This window comes from Vigna radiata, chromosome 7, assembly GCF_000741045.1.
Source record: "Vigna radiata var. radiata cultivar VC1973A chromosome 7, Vradiata_ver6, whole genome shotgun sequence".
In the NCBI taxonomy this organism is placed as follows: domain Eukaryota; kingdom Viridiplantae; phylum Streptophyta; class Magnoliopsida; order Fabales; family Fabaceae; genus Vigna; species Vigna radiata.
The window spans coordinates 33018050-33034810 of record NC_028357.1 but is presented as its reverse complement, the minus strand read 5'-3'; the positions used below and the strand labels follow the sequence as shown (position 1 = coordinate 33034810).

The 16761-nt window shown below is 34.9% G+C and overlaps 1 protein-coding gene across 1 annotated transcript; it reads right to left on the bottom strand.

Moving 5' to 3' along the window:
• Positions 1-3717: 3717 nt before the first annotated feature.
• LOC106765697 (beta-ureidopropionase) lies at positions 3718-6862 on the bottom strand. The gene is made up of 6 exons (XM_014650399.2): positions 6600-6862; positions 6134-6241; positions 5312-5500; positions 4995-5222; positions 4684-4908; positions 3718-4226 (listed from the first exon to the last, which is right to left on the bottom strand). The coding sequence occupies exons 1-6, from the start codon at positions 6714-6716 to the stop codon at positions 3861-3863; spliced, it is 1233 nt and encodes a 410-aa protein (XP_014505885.1). The 5' UTR covers positions 6717-6862; the 3' UTR covers positions 3718-3860.
• Positions 6863-16761: the final 9899 nt, after the last annotated feature.

Genomic DNA, 16761 nt, shown 5'->3' with positions numbered 1-16761 from the left:
AGTTTTAAGACTATTCTTCCATCGCCAAATGGTGACCTGTAGGTGGGTCTAGCATTTTCTTGAGTTACAAGCGAGCTGTCTGGGTTCTTATGTTACTGTGCTATTTGATTCAGAGGTAAGGGAAGCTAGGTGTCGCTTTTTGTTCTGTGATTTGGTGATTGAATGAGCTTAGTTTCTATTTTGAATTTGTGTAATAATGTGTAAGAAACCTGTTTGTATGTTATTAATGTTTGAGCTGAATGTTTGTGACTTTGCATGTTAAACTAAGTGCTCATTGTATATCAACTATTGAACTGTGATTTGATGTTGGTGATTTTGATTCTAATGTGGTGCTTTATTGAAATTAAGTGTGTTGAGGGTATAAATCATTTATATAGGTCAGTAGGCTGAAAGTTGAGTGAATTATGGTGTTGTTAAGTCTTTTTTAGGAAGTGGGATAGTGATTTTGAGGAGTAAGGGTTAGAAGTTGTTCTGGTCAATTAGGATATTCTAGACAAGTCTTTGGGACCTAATTGGATCCCTAAAATGGTCAAAATCAAACTCAAAGTGGTAGGATTAGATTTAGGTTCATAGGTTGAGAAATTTTCAATTTTTGAGTAGAAATCAATGTATAAACACTAGATAATGAGATTAGAAATGGTTAGAATCATTTAGGCAAGTTTAATTCAACATATACATCAATCTAGGGGCGTTAGAAGTTCATTAAATTGGTTAGAATTGGTTTTGAGTGGTGGAGTTGCATAATTCTGCAGAAATGAATTCCTGCAGATTATGCAGACTCGCTGTGCGAGAGGATTCGCACAGCGAGTAGCCCAGGCAGAGCGCTCTCTGTCAGGGCATTCGCATAGTGACTTTGTGCGTTATGTGAATTACTGTAGAGGGTTTCCCTCTGTTTGATGATTCGCACAGCGAATCTAGGCCGCCTTACGGTTGGAGCAGGGTTGGGAAAATATCATTTGATTGGAAAGGCGAATCTGGGTCGCCTTGCGAGAGTGGTACAACTTGAGCCACTGTTTGGGGTACTCTCACATAGCCAATTGGGACGCTATGTGAGGGTGTGAGGTTTGTAACAATTAGGTGTTAATTCGCACAACGAGCTTAGTCATTGTGCGAATGTTTGGGGTGAGGTGTGTCTCTGTTTGGGGGTTCGCATAACGAGCAGGAGTCGCTATGCTAGAAACCCCTAGTCTTGCTTTGCAACCATGTGCGTTGAGCAACTTGACTCGAGATGAGTTGTTCTTTTCTTATTCTGTTTTAAATGGTTGATGATGTTTGATGCTTATATGACTTTAGTATGATATTATATTGGATTATATAAATGGAAGATGGTATGTTAATGATTCAAAGAGGAATATAATATGAATAAGATGGTAAGATCAAGTATGAAATTAAGATCTCTCGGTGAGATCATTGTAGTGTTTAAAATGAATATAGGAGCTCAGCCTTGGGGGTTATCCTAACACTCTAATGATCTTTCATTCTCATTTAGGCCTTGTTCACTTGAGTGGATTTGAGGGAGAGTAATTGAGTGGACTTGAGAGGATTTGAAGGTAATTTTTTTGTTGTTTATTTGAGTGAATTTGGAGGTAAATGAGAGTGAATTTGGAAGTAAAGTTTGTGAGAATTAGCGTAGGATTTAATTTATGTGACAGATTAAAAAAATTTACTTCGAAATCTACTCTCACTTATCTCCAAATCTATTCAAATAAACAACAAAAAAATTTATATTCAAATTCTCTTAAATCCTCTCAATTACTCTCTCCCAAATCCACTCAAGTGAACAAGGCCTTAGAGAAGATTGATGCATGTGGTGAGAGTAGTAGGCGGTCCTAGTGTAGGCGCTACTTGGAGGCATATTGCACGGTAACGGACTAACCTTGTGTGTGGTAGGGTGAAACTCATTGGCAATGGTTTTACAAAGCAGTAGAGGCCACCACAAGTGCACAACCCGCCATAGCTCGATATTCATTCTAAGTCCGGACGAGTCTAGTCTAAGTTATAACATAATATGATGCCTTGCTCGGTTACTTGTATGAGTGTGCTTTCAGATTTCCAATGCTATGAAATAATATGTATGATTTTAAATCCTAGCTTACCCTTTCTATTTGTTTGTGTTGTTTTCTTTCTTTTGCAATGATCATCCCTTGGATGTGAGCAGAGGGAGATGAGGTTGGATGGAGTTGAAACTGCTGAGTAAATGATATAGGTATAGGACAGTAGTGCTTAGTTTAAATTCGTGGCTTGTACATAGAGTTTTAAATTTTATAGTTATTTTAGATGATTATAGAATATAATACTTTATGCACTTTGGTGAATGACTGTATTACTTTATCATACATGTGACTTCTCCTTATTATAGTTTAAACTATATATTTTGGGATGTTAGATTATTACAAAAATTTAAAATGCAAAATATTTAAATTACTCTATCCTAAACGAAATATCTTGAAAAAAAATGCGATATTTTTACCCAATAGCACATATGAACTAAAAAAAAATACATAGATAATATACTATATCAAATATTTATACAGATAACAAGTTTTTTTTTTTCAGGTTAGAATTCGGCTTTTCGAAAACTAAATTTTGAATTGTGATGAGGAGGAAACTGATTGAAAAACAAATTTTTGGATAACAAAATTCTAAACTTCGATTTGAAGAAAATTGGTTGAAAAACAAATCAAAATTCAGAAATTGATTTTTCAGATATTGAATTCTGACCCTGAAGAAGAAAATCATATGTTATTTATATAAAATTTTGAGAAAGTAATAATTTAAATGTTATGCATTTCAATATTTTAGAATTGTAGAAATTCTTTATCAAAATATAATGTAAGGATATTTTAGAAAACAAAATTTGTGAAATTTTAAAACTTTTAGAGTAAAATTAAATCTCAGTAGTTGAATTTAATGTTAAAAAAACAAACAAGTTCTAGGGAGTAACTTGTTTAAGTAAACTGAGATTTTTATTTTTTTTACTGCAAGTAATTAATTTTTTTAATAGTTTAATTTTGTTGCTTCTGTTCAAAAACTTATGCGCGGTAAATTATTTAAAAAAAACATTTCAAATATGATTTAAAATAATTATTATAGAAAAATATATCATATATTTCAGTATGAAATTTTAGGACTACAGAATTTTTATATTGTTCATTTATTTTAATAAATTCTTATAGCTGGTTGTCTAGGTCATTGAATAGAAATAATAACTTAATTAGTTTTCCATAATTTTCCATAAGTACAAATTTACAAGACAAGGAACATAATTTAACCTATAGCCAACCAAAAATTAGAAGAAAAACATTTTATCGTCGTTGAATTATTTTCTATTTTAAAAATAAAATTCAATTTTTTAAGTACTGTTGGGAAGAAAATTACAGTATTAATTAATTGAAAATCATATAATCTCAAATATGACTTAAATTATATTTTTACCCAAGATAGTAATTTACTGTAACTATAATTGAACTTTTGAAGAGTTCTTTTATATTTTTTTATATTTCTCTTAAACAGTTTATAGAAAGTCTCATGTAGATTATATATAGGATCAATAGTCTTATTTTAATTAAATATTATGAAATATCTTTATATATATATATATATATATATATATATATATATATATATATATATATATATATAAATTTCACCTTATAAATATATAAATATAAAATTGAATTAAGTTTAAAGAAAACAACTGATATGATTTTGCTAAAGTGTACCAAATCAAACACTAACGCATGTTGAAACATTGAGAGCAGAATCTAATACAACAGAATTTAAGGTTGACCGCATTGGTTATACTACAGGGCCTGAACCATAAGCAGTGAACCCAAGTTAACGCATTCTTACAACACAGTTTAGGAGGCCTTTCTATGCAATAAGGGGTCAGTGATGACTTGTGGCTCAAACTCTGGTTTCACATAGCGGGCGAGTGTGTCTGCATACAACTCGTACCTTGAAGTCATTCTGAAACCCCACTTGTCCTTAAACTGTCTACACAAGTTAAGGTCCATGTCTGTTATTAAAAGGCCATCCCTGTAACGAGATAGAGATGGTGTGCATGATGCATCAGGTGCTGAAACGTAACTGGACCCATAAAAGTGCCCAAAATCTGCATGTGCTGGCTTTCCATCACCAGAAGTAAATGCATTGGGGAATGTCTCAGTCCCAACGCGATTGATTGAAGCAACAAAGTAACTATTAGCTATTGCAGCATTACGTGCCTGACAAACAAAGACACTTTCAAGTCATATACTTTTAGGCTGATATGATATTCTACAAGTACAAAAGTACAAAATCTGTCTGTTTCTAAATTTGGTTGGCAGAGGTGAAGCAGGAAAAATTATACAGGCAAATTCCTCTGAATTCCACGCATGTCGGAAGTGACTGTTGATTAGAAAATAGCAATAGAGATATATGTGCATGTATAACAAATCACAGTTTATAAAATATCAACCAATAATTGGACTTTGCACCATACCCTTTGAAGTGCATCCCACAATTTAATTAAGTTCAATTTTCTTGTAATCACTTGTGTACGAATATCATGCTAAATGTCAAGCTAAATAATTTAGCATCACATTATAGGAAAGGATATATAACCCATCATGTAAGTGCTCTGCATAAAATATAAGAACCAAAAGCAATAAAAGGTTCCTGTAATATAAAGGGACTACTAACCTCTATAGGCCACATTGGCTCGCTGAGTTCACCAACAGTAGCAGAAGGGTTGAAAACAATCTCCGCACCATTCAGTCCAAAGGCTAACCAATTCAAAGGATGGTGTCTACCATAACATATATTAATGGCAATCTTTCCATATACTGTTTCGAATACAGGATGGCCAGTATTTCCTTCCATATAATATGTACTCTCGTTGAAGTCGCCAACTCTGGGTATATGGTTCTGCCAAATGTTAACTGTGTTCATGAGATAGATGAAAGAGAGGTTTTGGGCATTAAAATTAGATGCACAGAGCTTAAGGCAATTACCTTCCTGTGTTTCCCAATTATATTGCCGTGATTTCCAATTACAACGGAAGTGTTCCATATAACCTCTCCATGGCTAATATCCCTCTCAAGAATTGAACTTATGATGACCATGTTATATTTCAGTGCAAAGCTTTGTAAAAATTTTGTTGATTCTCCATCAACAGGTTCTGCAAATTCACACCATCTTTTCTCTCGAGTGCAGAAGGCAAATGGCATCATCCACGCTTCCTGCAAAAGAATTATATGAAAACGTTGAAGAGTTCCAATCAACTGTGTGAAATCAATCGGCAAAAAGTGCTCATACATAGGAAACCTACTTGCAAGCATAATATGTTCACTCCAGAAGAACCGGCAGCTTCAATTATTGGCTTTAGTTTCTCAAAGATAGCCTTCTTCTGGTCTGCAAAGTGAGCAGTGGTTGGAAGGGCAATGGAGTTCTGAATCAAACCAACCCTTACTACTCTAGGTTCCCTTAGCTGTTCTTTGTCAGCAGAAAAGGAAAAGGCCTGAAATAAAGCAGATTAAAGTTCAAAATGAACTGTTAGAATTTCTATATAGAAGATAGGTACTGTGGCTAATCAATGGACAAAACCAAAACTATTATCAGTTAACCAATGAGAAAGAGTTAATAGATTCCAAAATTGATTCAACAGACAACAGACAAACAAGAAAAGAAAGATTAGCAGTTCCCTGTTCATAGTTCATTTAGTGTACTCAGAAGGGGTGAGAAATAAGAGATATTAAAGTAAAACGAGCATTTTGCTATAAGGCATGCCTGAATGCATACTTATATCCATTTCTTCTTTTTTTCTCATGCAAAGCTCGCCGTGAACACCCCTCAGGTGTAGGAATGACAAAGCTGGTCAACCCACCACAATTTGGCGCGGTGGATTGGATTTTCAAACTGTTACCCTACTATGATCCGCTCTGCCTACTCACTGGGTCAGAGACGAGCCTAAATGCCAGCACCCATATTTTTCAGGTACAAAGATGGTACTTCACTCTAAGAAAATCAGTTATTTCTTAAAAAGAAGTTGAACACACATGCACAAGCAAGTTAACTTAATCAATCCAACATTCCTTCCATTTGTGAAAAATGAAAACACAATTCATACGGGGAAAAGTGGATTGTATCATACCTGGAGATCAAAACCATGCTCCACAGAGAGGGCAGTTGCAGATTCAGGGAGAGCAATTGTTTCAATTGCTTTTCCACTATTAAGCCCAGTAAGCAAACGGCTAACTTCCTGCAACACGATATACAACACTATGAGCAAAATGCAAATTTAATATTCGATTGAATCAAGCACCAACTCATGAAACCAACTTAGAAGAGAGACACGTGATCCATTTTCTGTAAAGCTAGAATAGCTTTCAAAATGATGTTGGAGATGCAAAATTTGGTTGATTAATTTACTTGGAAAATCCTGGTAAATTGTTAAAATGTTAAATTCCTTCTTAAATGTGAAAAGTCAAAGGATTATGAAGGCCCAGAATCAGATCCCTTGCATGTGGAAAATAAATCCCACAAACCCATCTACTGAATCAATATAAAGAAGAGAAAAAGTGAAATAGAAACATAAATAGTGGCATGAATATATACACCTGAAAGTGATGAGGATTTAGATTATCCTTGAGAAGAAGATGAAGAGAATCGTATCCACAAATAGAGTCCTTTGGTTCTTCTTCCTTCTTCGCTTCTCCGTTCAGGCGCTTCTCCATCTCCCACTTTTACCGTCAGTTCAGAATCGCAACGCTATGATATGATGTATGAAATGACAATAAGGACAATGTTTTGATGTGTGATGAACCAATCGGATTCATGTGATCTTGTTTTGTTCTTTTGTTTCGTTGCGTGCTATTTTAAAACGGGACGATTATAAATTTCTAATAATCAAAGAGTGATTTAGTGTCCGAATTCAATCGATAACCAACGAAGGATAACCTAAATTTGTATAAAATAATTAATAATTAATAATTAATAATTAATAATTAACAACAATTGAAAACACTATCCATGTGCATGTGTTTTTTTTTTTAATGTTATTATTCCCATTATTTTGCTCGATACGTGGGTAAGAAATAATCAAATATGATAATATTCTATTTTTTGTTTTTATTATTTAATATTTACTCTATTATTATAATTAATTGATTTAAATTCAATTTTAATCTCATATTATAATCTGTGAAATGAAATGTTAATCACTATAAAAACTTGATGACATGTTTATTTATTTATGCAGTCTTGATTGGTCATTTTAAAAACTCATTAAGAAAATGTTCAAATATATAGATAAAATAATCTCTCCATACAGACTAAAAAATTAATAAGCACAATATAAATTTATTAAATTTTATAGAAATTAAAATCATGAGATAATTCAATGTCAAAATTATCAAGTAACTTTAAAAAAAAATTACTAAACATAAATATATTATATTAATGTCACACTACTTTAATATGAAAAAGTCACAAGTTTCAAATAGTAAGTATATTAAAGAAATACCAAATTTTTATAATTTTATTATTTTGATAAAAGTTTTTTGAAAGTGACATTTGATTAATTTTAATTATATTCATTTTATTATTTTTCTTTTTAATCTTGTGACATAATCATGTCAAGGTACAACAACTTCATCTTCATCATGTAAAAAATTTATACGTAAGGCTTGTAAATAGGTCACAACTTTAGTATTATTAATTTCTTATTGAGGTGTGTTCACTTAGATGAACGGGGAGATGATTTGGTAAAGAATAATTGAGTAGATTTAAGAAAATTTGAGGATAATTACTTTTTATGTTTATTTCAATAGATTTGAAGGTAATGAAGAGTGAATTTAGAGATAAAATTTGTGAGAATTAGTATAAGATTTAATTGATATGATAGTTAAACAAAATTTGTTTAATTAGTAGAAAATTAATATTATCAAAATGTCTTTAATTATTAAAGTAATATAAAATGATATTTGTTAATATTATATTTTAATTGTAAAAATATTTATTAAGAGTAAAAAATTTAGAATAATTATTAAAAATAATTTTAAAATTTAATTAAATTATAATTGAGTAAAATGGTTTTTTTAAATGTAGTATTTGTTCCTTCTAGAAATAGTATTCAAAATATAATTTAAAAGACAGCTTTTTAAAATCAAACGAAACCCAAATTGTAACATCCCAAAATTATATAGCAAGTATATAAGCATGGCAAGTACAGATGTAATACTAGAAAGCAGTAAGAGTGATATGGTACTAGTATAAATATATACAGTCATCCATAAAATGAGTAATTCAAAAGCTTTACTCAATCGTAAAGTCTTTCAAAATATAAAAGAGAANGGAGAACAATAAGAAATAGAAATAAAACTAAATGAACTAAGCTAAGAAGCTACTAAGTGCTAGGGGCTGGCTCATCGTTGTCCAAAGTCTGCTCTAGAGAGGTGTCATCTGCTGCATCTGCTCACATCCAAAAAGGATGATCATCGCAAAGGGAAGAACCAGGACATACAAAACAAACAACATACAAGTGCAAGGGTGAGCTAGTATTCAAAACCATACAAGTTCAGTACATTTTTAATAGACAGAGTATATAAACAACCACAAATCAAACATATAATTTCCTAATTGACCTAGACTCGTCCGGACTAGGAATGAATATTGATCTTGGGCAGGTGTTGCACTTGTGGTGGACTCTACTGCTTTGCAAAGCCATTGCCGAGGGGTTTCACCCGACCACACACAAGGCGAGTCCGTTACCGCGGAATAGACCTACAGTGGAAGCGTCTACCCTAGGACTTCCCACTACTCTCACCACCCACGTCAATCCTCTCTATTTGAGAATGACTGACCGTCAGAGTATTAGGGATAACCTCCCTTGAAGGAGCCTCAATATTCATTCATACACTAGATTGATCTCACCTAGAGATCTTAATAAAGTTCACAAAGTTCATGATTTTTCACAACAATATTGTCTTCACTTTACCAACACCATCCAAGGCTATACTAAGTCATATACACATCATACAACATCAACCAAATCATCAAAACAACTCATACATACTCAAACATTACATGTCTTTACAAAAACATCATTTATTAACACAAATATCTTTATAATATTTAATTACCAATACTTAAGTAATTCAATTGGCTTGGAGACCCTCACTAATGGATCCGGAAGGGTCAAAAACCCCCAAAACGACCTAAAGAACATCCAAAACGGACGTCCGGAGCTCCCAAAACGTCAAAAACATCAAAAATACACTTTCTGTCGCAGAAAATTCGCTGAGCGCACACTTACTGGTGCGCTGTGCGAATTTTTGCTGGAAAACACAAAAATTTTGAGTTCTCGCTGTGCGAGAACTCTCGCTCAGCGAATCTGCACTTCTGCAGATTCCCAATTCTGCAGATTTGCAGAACACAGCCACCCAAAACTTGTTATAGGTCAATTGGTGCACTTCTAATGATCCTAACTCGAATTATATGATGATTTAAACTTGTCTAAGGTGTCTAATTGCTTATAAACCTCTTAAACTATTAATTATGCATCATTTTAGACTCAATTTCTCAAGTTTCAACAACTTATAGGTCCAATTTCAGTTCTAGCACTTAGAATGCAGTTTTGACTAAATGCACACTTCATACAAGTCATATATGACTTATACCCACTTCCTAAACTGACCAAACCTAACTATAAACTCAAACCCAAAATTTGGCTATCCTAGTTCCTAAATCATACCTAAAATACATACAACAGGACCTAATCCTCATCTTCTACTTTTGTATAGTAATTCATAATTGTTTCTCTTCATACATCCAATCTCACACATACCCATTCTTCAAAATCATAAACACCATACAAAAATCAACAGTACAACAATTACGTTCCAACATTCCAACTTTAGCATCAAAATAGAAATTAAACAGTACACATGCATTCACTCAATTTATCAAAATCATAACATATTCTATAAATCAGTAAGAACAACGATCACATGCTAGCTCCCCTTACCTGAACAGTTCGGATTGCTCAGTCCCTACACAGGATCCACAATACTAAATCTGCAGAGGAGAACTTCTAGGTACCTAAAATTAAAGGAGGAAAATTAAAAAAGAGGGGATTTAGAACCTATCATCAGCTGCAGATTTGGGGAAAACAGAGAATTGGGTTGCATGCAGTGAAATTGACTGCATGATCGCAACTCTAAGGTTAGGGAAGAGAGGAAGAACGCTTACCAGTGAATAGGATGGAGAAATTTCTTGATTGTAGATGCAACTCTAGAAACTGAAAGTGTTTTAGGGAGTTCCTGGTTCACAATTTATGGAGAGAATTGAGTTTATGATGAAGAAGGATGCAAAGGAGATATATAGGAGAACAATGAGAAGAACATGAAAATTGCAGATATTCAAATGAACTTCATTTCTGAAGTTTTAATACATTTGAGAGGGTGACACTTCAACCCAATCCACTGCAGCCACATGTCCCACTCAAGGTCTATGAATTTTTAAGTCCTTACACAAATCATCTAAATTATCCAATACAACCACAAAAGCTCAAAAACTTAAATATAAGTTGTTCCATGAACACGCTAGAACAAATGAAAATCATCTACCGCCTATTTCCATTTTGAAACACCAATAATTTTCGAATTTAATAAAAAAAGTTTTTCAAACAAAAAAAACATAACAGACAAATCCTAAATCTTAATTCTCCACCACAACCTCTAGAAAAGAACAGTACAGACATGAAAATCACTACAAAAAAAATCAGTTTTTCAAGCAAAACCCAAATCATTTGAAATCTGAATGAAGCAACAAAACTTGAAAAAGCTCAAAATTTTCGATCACATATCCAAGGCGAGATAAGAAAAGTGGGCACCCTCACCCCCAACCTATCAAACCCAAAGTAATAAGGTGGAGTTTTGAGTTTTGAGTTAGTTAGTTTCCCGTTACTGTCTAAAGGACAGATACGGTGTTTCTGTTAATTTTCCCTTTTCCCGTTTTTCCCTTTCCCGAACTCTATATATATGAATATAGAGTTCCTTCGTTGAGTAAGATAGATAGCAGAGAAATACATGTATGAGTTACATTCAGAAATAATAAAAAGATTGCGTTTTTCTTACTGTGNTTTTTACCCCGATCAACTTCTTCTTCATCGTCGCCGGCCACCGCTGCCTTCGCCGGAAGATATCGCCGTTCCAACTTCTCGGAGAACTCTCGTCGCTCTGTTCTCTCTCTTCTCACACGAAGGCGCTTTTGCTACAAATGAATCTTCAGATGCTACAAAACGTTTTTACGTTGCTTGGGCTGAGGAACTTGGGCCGTCAACATTAAGTGCACAGTAGTGGGCCGGCCGAATGTGGTATCAGAGCAGGTCTAGTGCCTGCTCTGCTTCTGCTGTTCACTGCCACTTTCTTGAAGTTTTCTTGGGTTTTTCTTGGGTCATCTTTCTGGCCTTTTTCATGGAACAGATGGACCAATCATCCAACCCATCTAGTCCCTTCTATCTGCACCCAGGTGAAAATCCTGGAATCACCTTGATCACTCAAATCTTGAATGACAACAATTATTCATCATGGAGCAGGAGCATGCGACGTGCCTTACTCTCCAAGAATAAGGTAAAATTCATCGATGGTACGATAAAGAAACCACAAAGAACGGATGTCTTGTTTGACGCCTGGGAGAGGTGCAACATGATGATCTTATCTTGGATAACGAAAACTCTCTCCCCTGAGATAGCTGAAAGTGTCATTTACGTGGAAGAAGCCAAAGAATTATGGGACGAGATGAAAGAACGATTTTCAAAGGGGGATTACTTCAAGATTTCTGACCTTCTTCAGGACATACACTCCATCAAACAAGGAGAAAGAGGAGTTAGTCAATTTTTCACTGATCTCAAGATTCTATGGGAAGAACTTGAGTCGTTAAGACCCATACCCACATGCACCTATCCTACCCCTTGCAACTGTGATCTCTCCAGGTGCTCTTTGAAATACAGAGAGGTCGAACATGTGATTTTCTTTCTTAAAGGTCTAAATGACTCCTACAACACTGTCAGGACACAGATCCTATTGATGGATCCCCTACCTAACATTAACCGTGTCTTCTCTCTTATCATGCAACAAGAGAGGCAAGAAAAACAAGTCTCAACTGAGATCAAAATTTTGGCTAATACTGCTGACAGAAACAGCTCTTGGAAACCTGATCAGAGTTGGAAGAATCAAGGGAATCAGGGAAGAGGTTCTGGATTTCGTGGGCAAGGAAGAGGTAGAGGCCGAAATCCTAACCATGGAAAGCAATGTTGTTTTTGCAATAAGATGAATCACACAGTGGACGAATGCTATTCTAAGCATGGATTTCCACCTTGGTACAAAAAGGGGGACAACAATTCTGAGAAAAGAAATTATTGGAACTCTGCTAATGTTTGCACAAATAGCAATGGGACTGAAGGGGTTCAAAATGTTCAACAGACCAATAACAGCAATGTTCTTAATTCCCTCACCACTGAACAGATGCAAAAATTACTCAGAATGATAGAAAAAGATGATGAATCTACCCACAAGATTAATCAAGTTCAGAGAAACAACACTGAAAATGACGAAGGTAATCTATCTTGGATTTTAGATACTGGCGCTACTGATCACGTCACACATGATAAAAGCAACTACACCACTTTTTATAAAATAAAACCTGTTCCTATAAGATTACCTAACAAAACCATAATTACTATTGAGTATGCTGGGACCGTGCAATTCACAGAAGATTTTGTCATTTTTAATGTCCTTTACATTCCTGATTTCTGTTTCAATCTGATTTCTGTCCAAAAACTTATCAAGGACTTGAATTGCAGCCTAACCTTTTCTTCTAAGACTTGTCAGATAAGGCAGAACAATACTTTGAAGATGATTGGATGTGCTAACTCTTGGAGAGGCCTCTATTATCTACAAGCTTTTTCGAAATTCAGTTCAAAATGTAATATGAATTTTGTTTTCTATTTCAAAAGTGTTGATATTAATCTGTGGCATGTTAGACTAGGCCACCCAGGACAAAAGGTTGTAAAACATATGTGTGAAATGTTCCCTTATATCAAAATGGGTCTTGATATTGTTTGTGACACTTGTCACTATGCCAAACAGCACAGATTACCCTTTACTAAAAGTGTTTCTCTTACTAATGCCTATTTTGATCTTATACATTGTGACATATGGGGTCCCCTCAAGACTGTTTCTGTTCATGGGCATAGGTATTTCCTTACCATAGTAGATGATTACAGTAGGCATACGTGGATTTTTCTAATGAACAATAAGGGACAAACTAGAGAATTACTGCAAAACTTCATCATCAAAATCAAAAACCAATTTAACAAAACAATTAAGATCATTAGATCTGAAAATGGTCCCGAATTCAATTGCATAAATTTTTACGATTCACATGGCATTATACACCAAAGAAGTTGTGTTGAGACACCTAAACAGAACTCTGTTGTTGAAAGAAAACACCAACATATATTGAATGTGGCTCGTAGCCTTCTTTTTCAATCAAATATACCTAATACTTACTGGTCCTATGCAGTGGGACATGCTGTTTACCTAATAAATAGATTACCCACTCCCATTTTAAATAACAAGACCCCATATGACCTGTTGCACATCCTGCCTCCCACTTATTTATATCTAAGATCTTTTGGATGTTTGTGTTTTGCTTCCACTCTTGAGAATAACAGAGGTAAACTTGATTCAAGAGCTAGGAAAGGTATATTTCTTGGATATAAACCAGGTATGAAGGGTTATATTGTTCTCGACTTAAACACCAGGGAACTTCTTATAAGCAGAAATGTTGTCTTTCATGAAGACATATTTCCATATCAAAGCCAACAAGGGAGTGCAGAAAATACTGATAATGAAGGAGACAAGGCAGACTCTCTCAATGGTTTACTGGGAGATCAATATGCTGAACCCGATACTGAGAATGAAGAACACATACAAGAAGGGTCTGATAATGAAGAAAATGGTCACAGAATAAGGAACAACCAGGAGGTTCATGAGCAGAGGAGATCTGAAAGGCCTAGAAAAACACCAGAATACCTCAAGGACTATATTCACCAGGTCAATCAATCCTTAACTATGAAAAACAACTTCAAAACTCCTTATCCGATTTCTAATTCATTATGTTGTGACAACTTGACAGAGAAACACTTGAGGTATACCTTGGCTGTCACTGGAAACAAGGAACCTCAATCGTATAATCAAGCAAAGGAAATGACTAAATGGGTGGAAGCCATGGAAAGAGAAATTAAGGCTTTACAGGATAACAGGACTTGGGTTTTAGTTCAACTGCCTTCAGGAAAAACTTCCATAGGATGTAAATGGGTGTACAAAACCAAATACAAAGCTGATGGTAGCATAGAGAGGGGAGGCTTTTTGAGTTTTGGTAGCATAGGATGTAAATGGGTGTACAAAACCAAATACAAACCGTGTCAGATTCAGAACCATCGTTCCCAAGCTCGGACTGGTGAGTATACACCTTCCAGCTTGAGGGGAGGCTTTTGAGTTTTGAGTTAGTTAGTTTCCCGTTACTGTCTAAAGGACAGTTACGGTGTTTCTGTTAGTTTTCCCTTTTCCCGTTTTTCCCTTTCCCGAACTCTATATATATGAATATAGAGTTCCTTCGTTGAGTAAGATAGATAGCAGAGAAATACATGTATGAGTTACATTCAGAAATAATAAAAAGATTGCGTTTTTCTTACTGTGTTTTTTACCCCGATCAACTTCTTCTTCATCGTCGCCGGCCACCGCTGCCTTCGCCGGAAGATATCGTCGTTCCAACTTCTCGGAGAACTCTCGTCGCTCTGTTCTCTCTCTTCTCACACGAAGGCGCTTTTGCTACAAATGAATCTTCAGACGCTACAAAACGTTTTTACGTTGCTTGGGCTGAAGGAACTTGGGCCGTCAACATTAAGTGCACAGTAGTGGGTCGGCCGAATATGGAGGTCAATGATCCCATCAGGGTTGGGCACACCCTCCACCGGCGTAGCCACATGATCGTAAAACCCTTCATGCTCATCATATGTAATCAACACTGCCATCTCCTTCCACTGAGGACTCTTCCTCAAAATCTCATACACCTCCTTAACAAACATTTGCCCCTCCGTCACGTCATGCGAGGAATGATCGTCGTTGACAGACAAAACCTCCACGTCGAAGTACCTCTGTTCCACCACCACATAGTTCGGGAGATTCCCCTTTTAGGCGTGCTTCTTGAACTTGAGGGCGTATTCATGGAACTTCACCGCGTTCTTGATCTTGCGGAGGCTCTTGAAGAAGAGTGTGGCGGGGATGTTCTGGTAGTAGATGCCGAATATGCTCCCAAGCAACGCACCTCGTAGCCGAATACGCATTGTGTTATTGAATACAATTTGCGTAACCGAATACGCACGAGGTAACCGAATACGTTGTGCATTGCTTTTCTTCACAGTCTTGTAACCAGATACGCTACCTTCGATCCGAATACGCAGCTTTATTCGTCTTCTCTGCCTTCGCACAGTCATCGTCTTCATCAACCACTATCTTCTTTATCTCCTCCATCGATGCAGCATATGTTCTTCATCCACGTCCATGGCCTGCAACCTACAATATATAATAGGTTTAATTACCTTTTCAGTGGACTGAATTTCCGTTTGATACCCGCTTTTAAAAGTGATTTAATTAAATATCGAGGTTATTGATTTTGCTTTCAACCGTTAAGTAGCTTCTAACGACCTAAACTTCACACTTAAGTGGCCATATTTTCTTCTTTCTTCTATGTTATTCCTCACACTTCTTTTTCTCTCTCCTATTTCTCTTCTCTCTATTATTTCTTTCACTCATCATTATAATTACCTGTTACCTTTCACTCATCATTATAATAGGAGAAAGATAAAGAAGTGTCAGAAATAGCAGAGGAGAGAGAAGAAAAATATCGCCACGTAAGTGTGAAGTTAACGCTGTTGCAAGTTACTTAACGAAATGGACTTATTAAAAGCAAAATCAATAACTTGGGGACCTAATTAAATCACTTTTAAAAGCGGGTATCAAACGAAAATTTAGCCCCTAACTTGGGGACTAAAAAGGTAATTAAGCCTATATAATATAGTAAACATGCAACAGGATGTCGTGTAAATTTGAAATTGTTGATGGGCAAATAAGACATTTCAACTACAATCACTCCAAATCGTCTCAAGATAGCGGGTGACGAAAAAAGAGGACATCCCGCAATTGAATCACTTTCCTTCCGCGCAATTCATTTGATGTGAACATGACTTTCTTCGTTTTTCATCGCTCGCAGTTCACCGTGAACTATATCAATTTAACAACCACTTTAGTATTGTTGATTTTGCATATGGCGTTAAGTTGGCACGATTTCAATATCATTAATTTTATTAAATTCATTAATGTTATTTATTGAATAAAGAAAAAAATATGAAACATAATTAACAAAAAAAATGTAATTTAATTTCAATAAATAATAAAAATTGTAATTATAATATAAATTAATTTTTTTTTGTTGTATTTATTTTTGTTTTACATTTTCTAAATATGTTGGCCAAAATGAATTGCATATTTGAGATTGTAACATCCAATTTTAATAGCATAAAACTACTAAAATAAAACATTACAAAAAAGACAACAAAGTAATTAAGTAAAACAAACCTACTACAAAAGCAAAGATGTACACTTGTAGAACCATCTAATCTACACATTTGTTTCACCCTCACCTCTTGTCGAAACA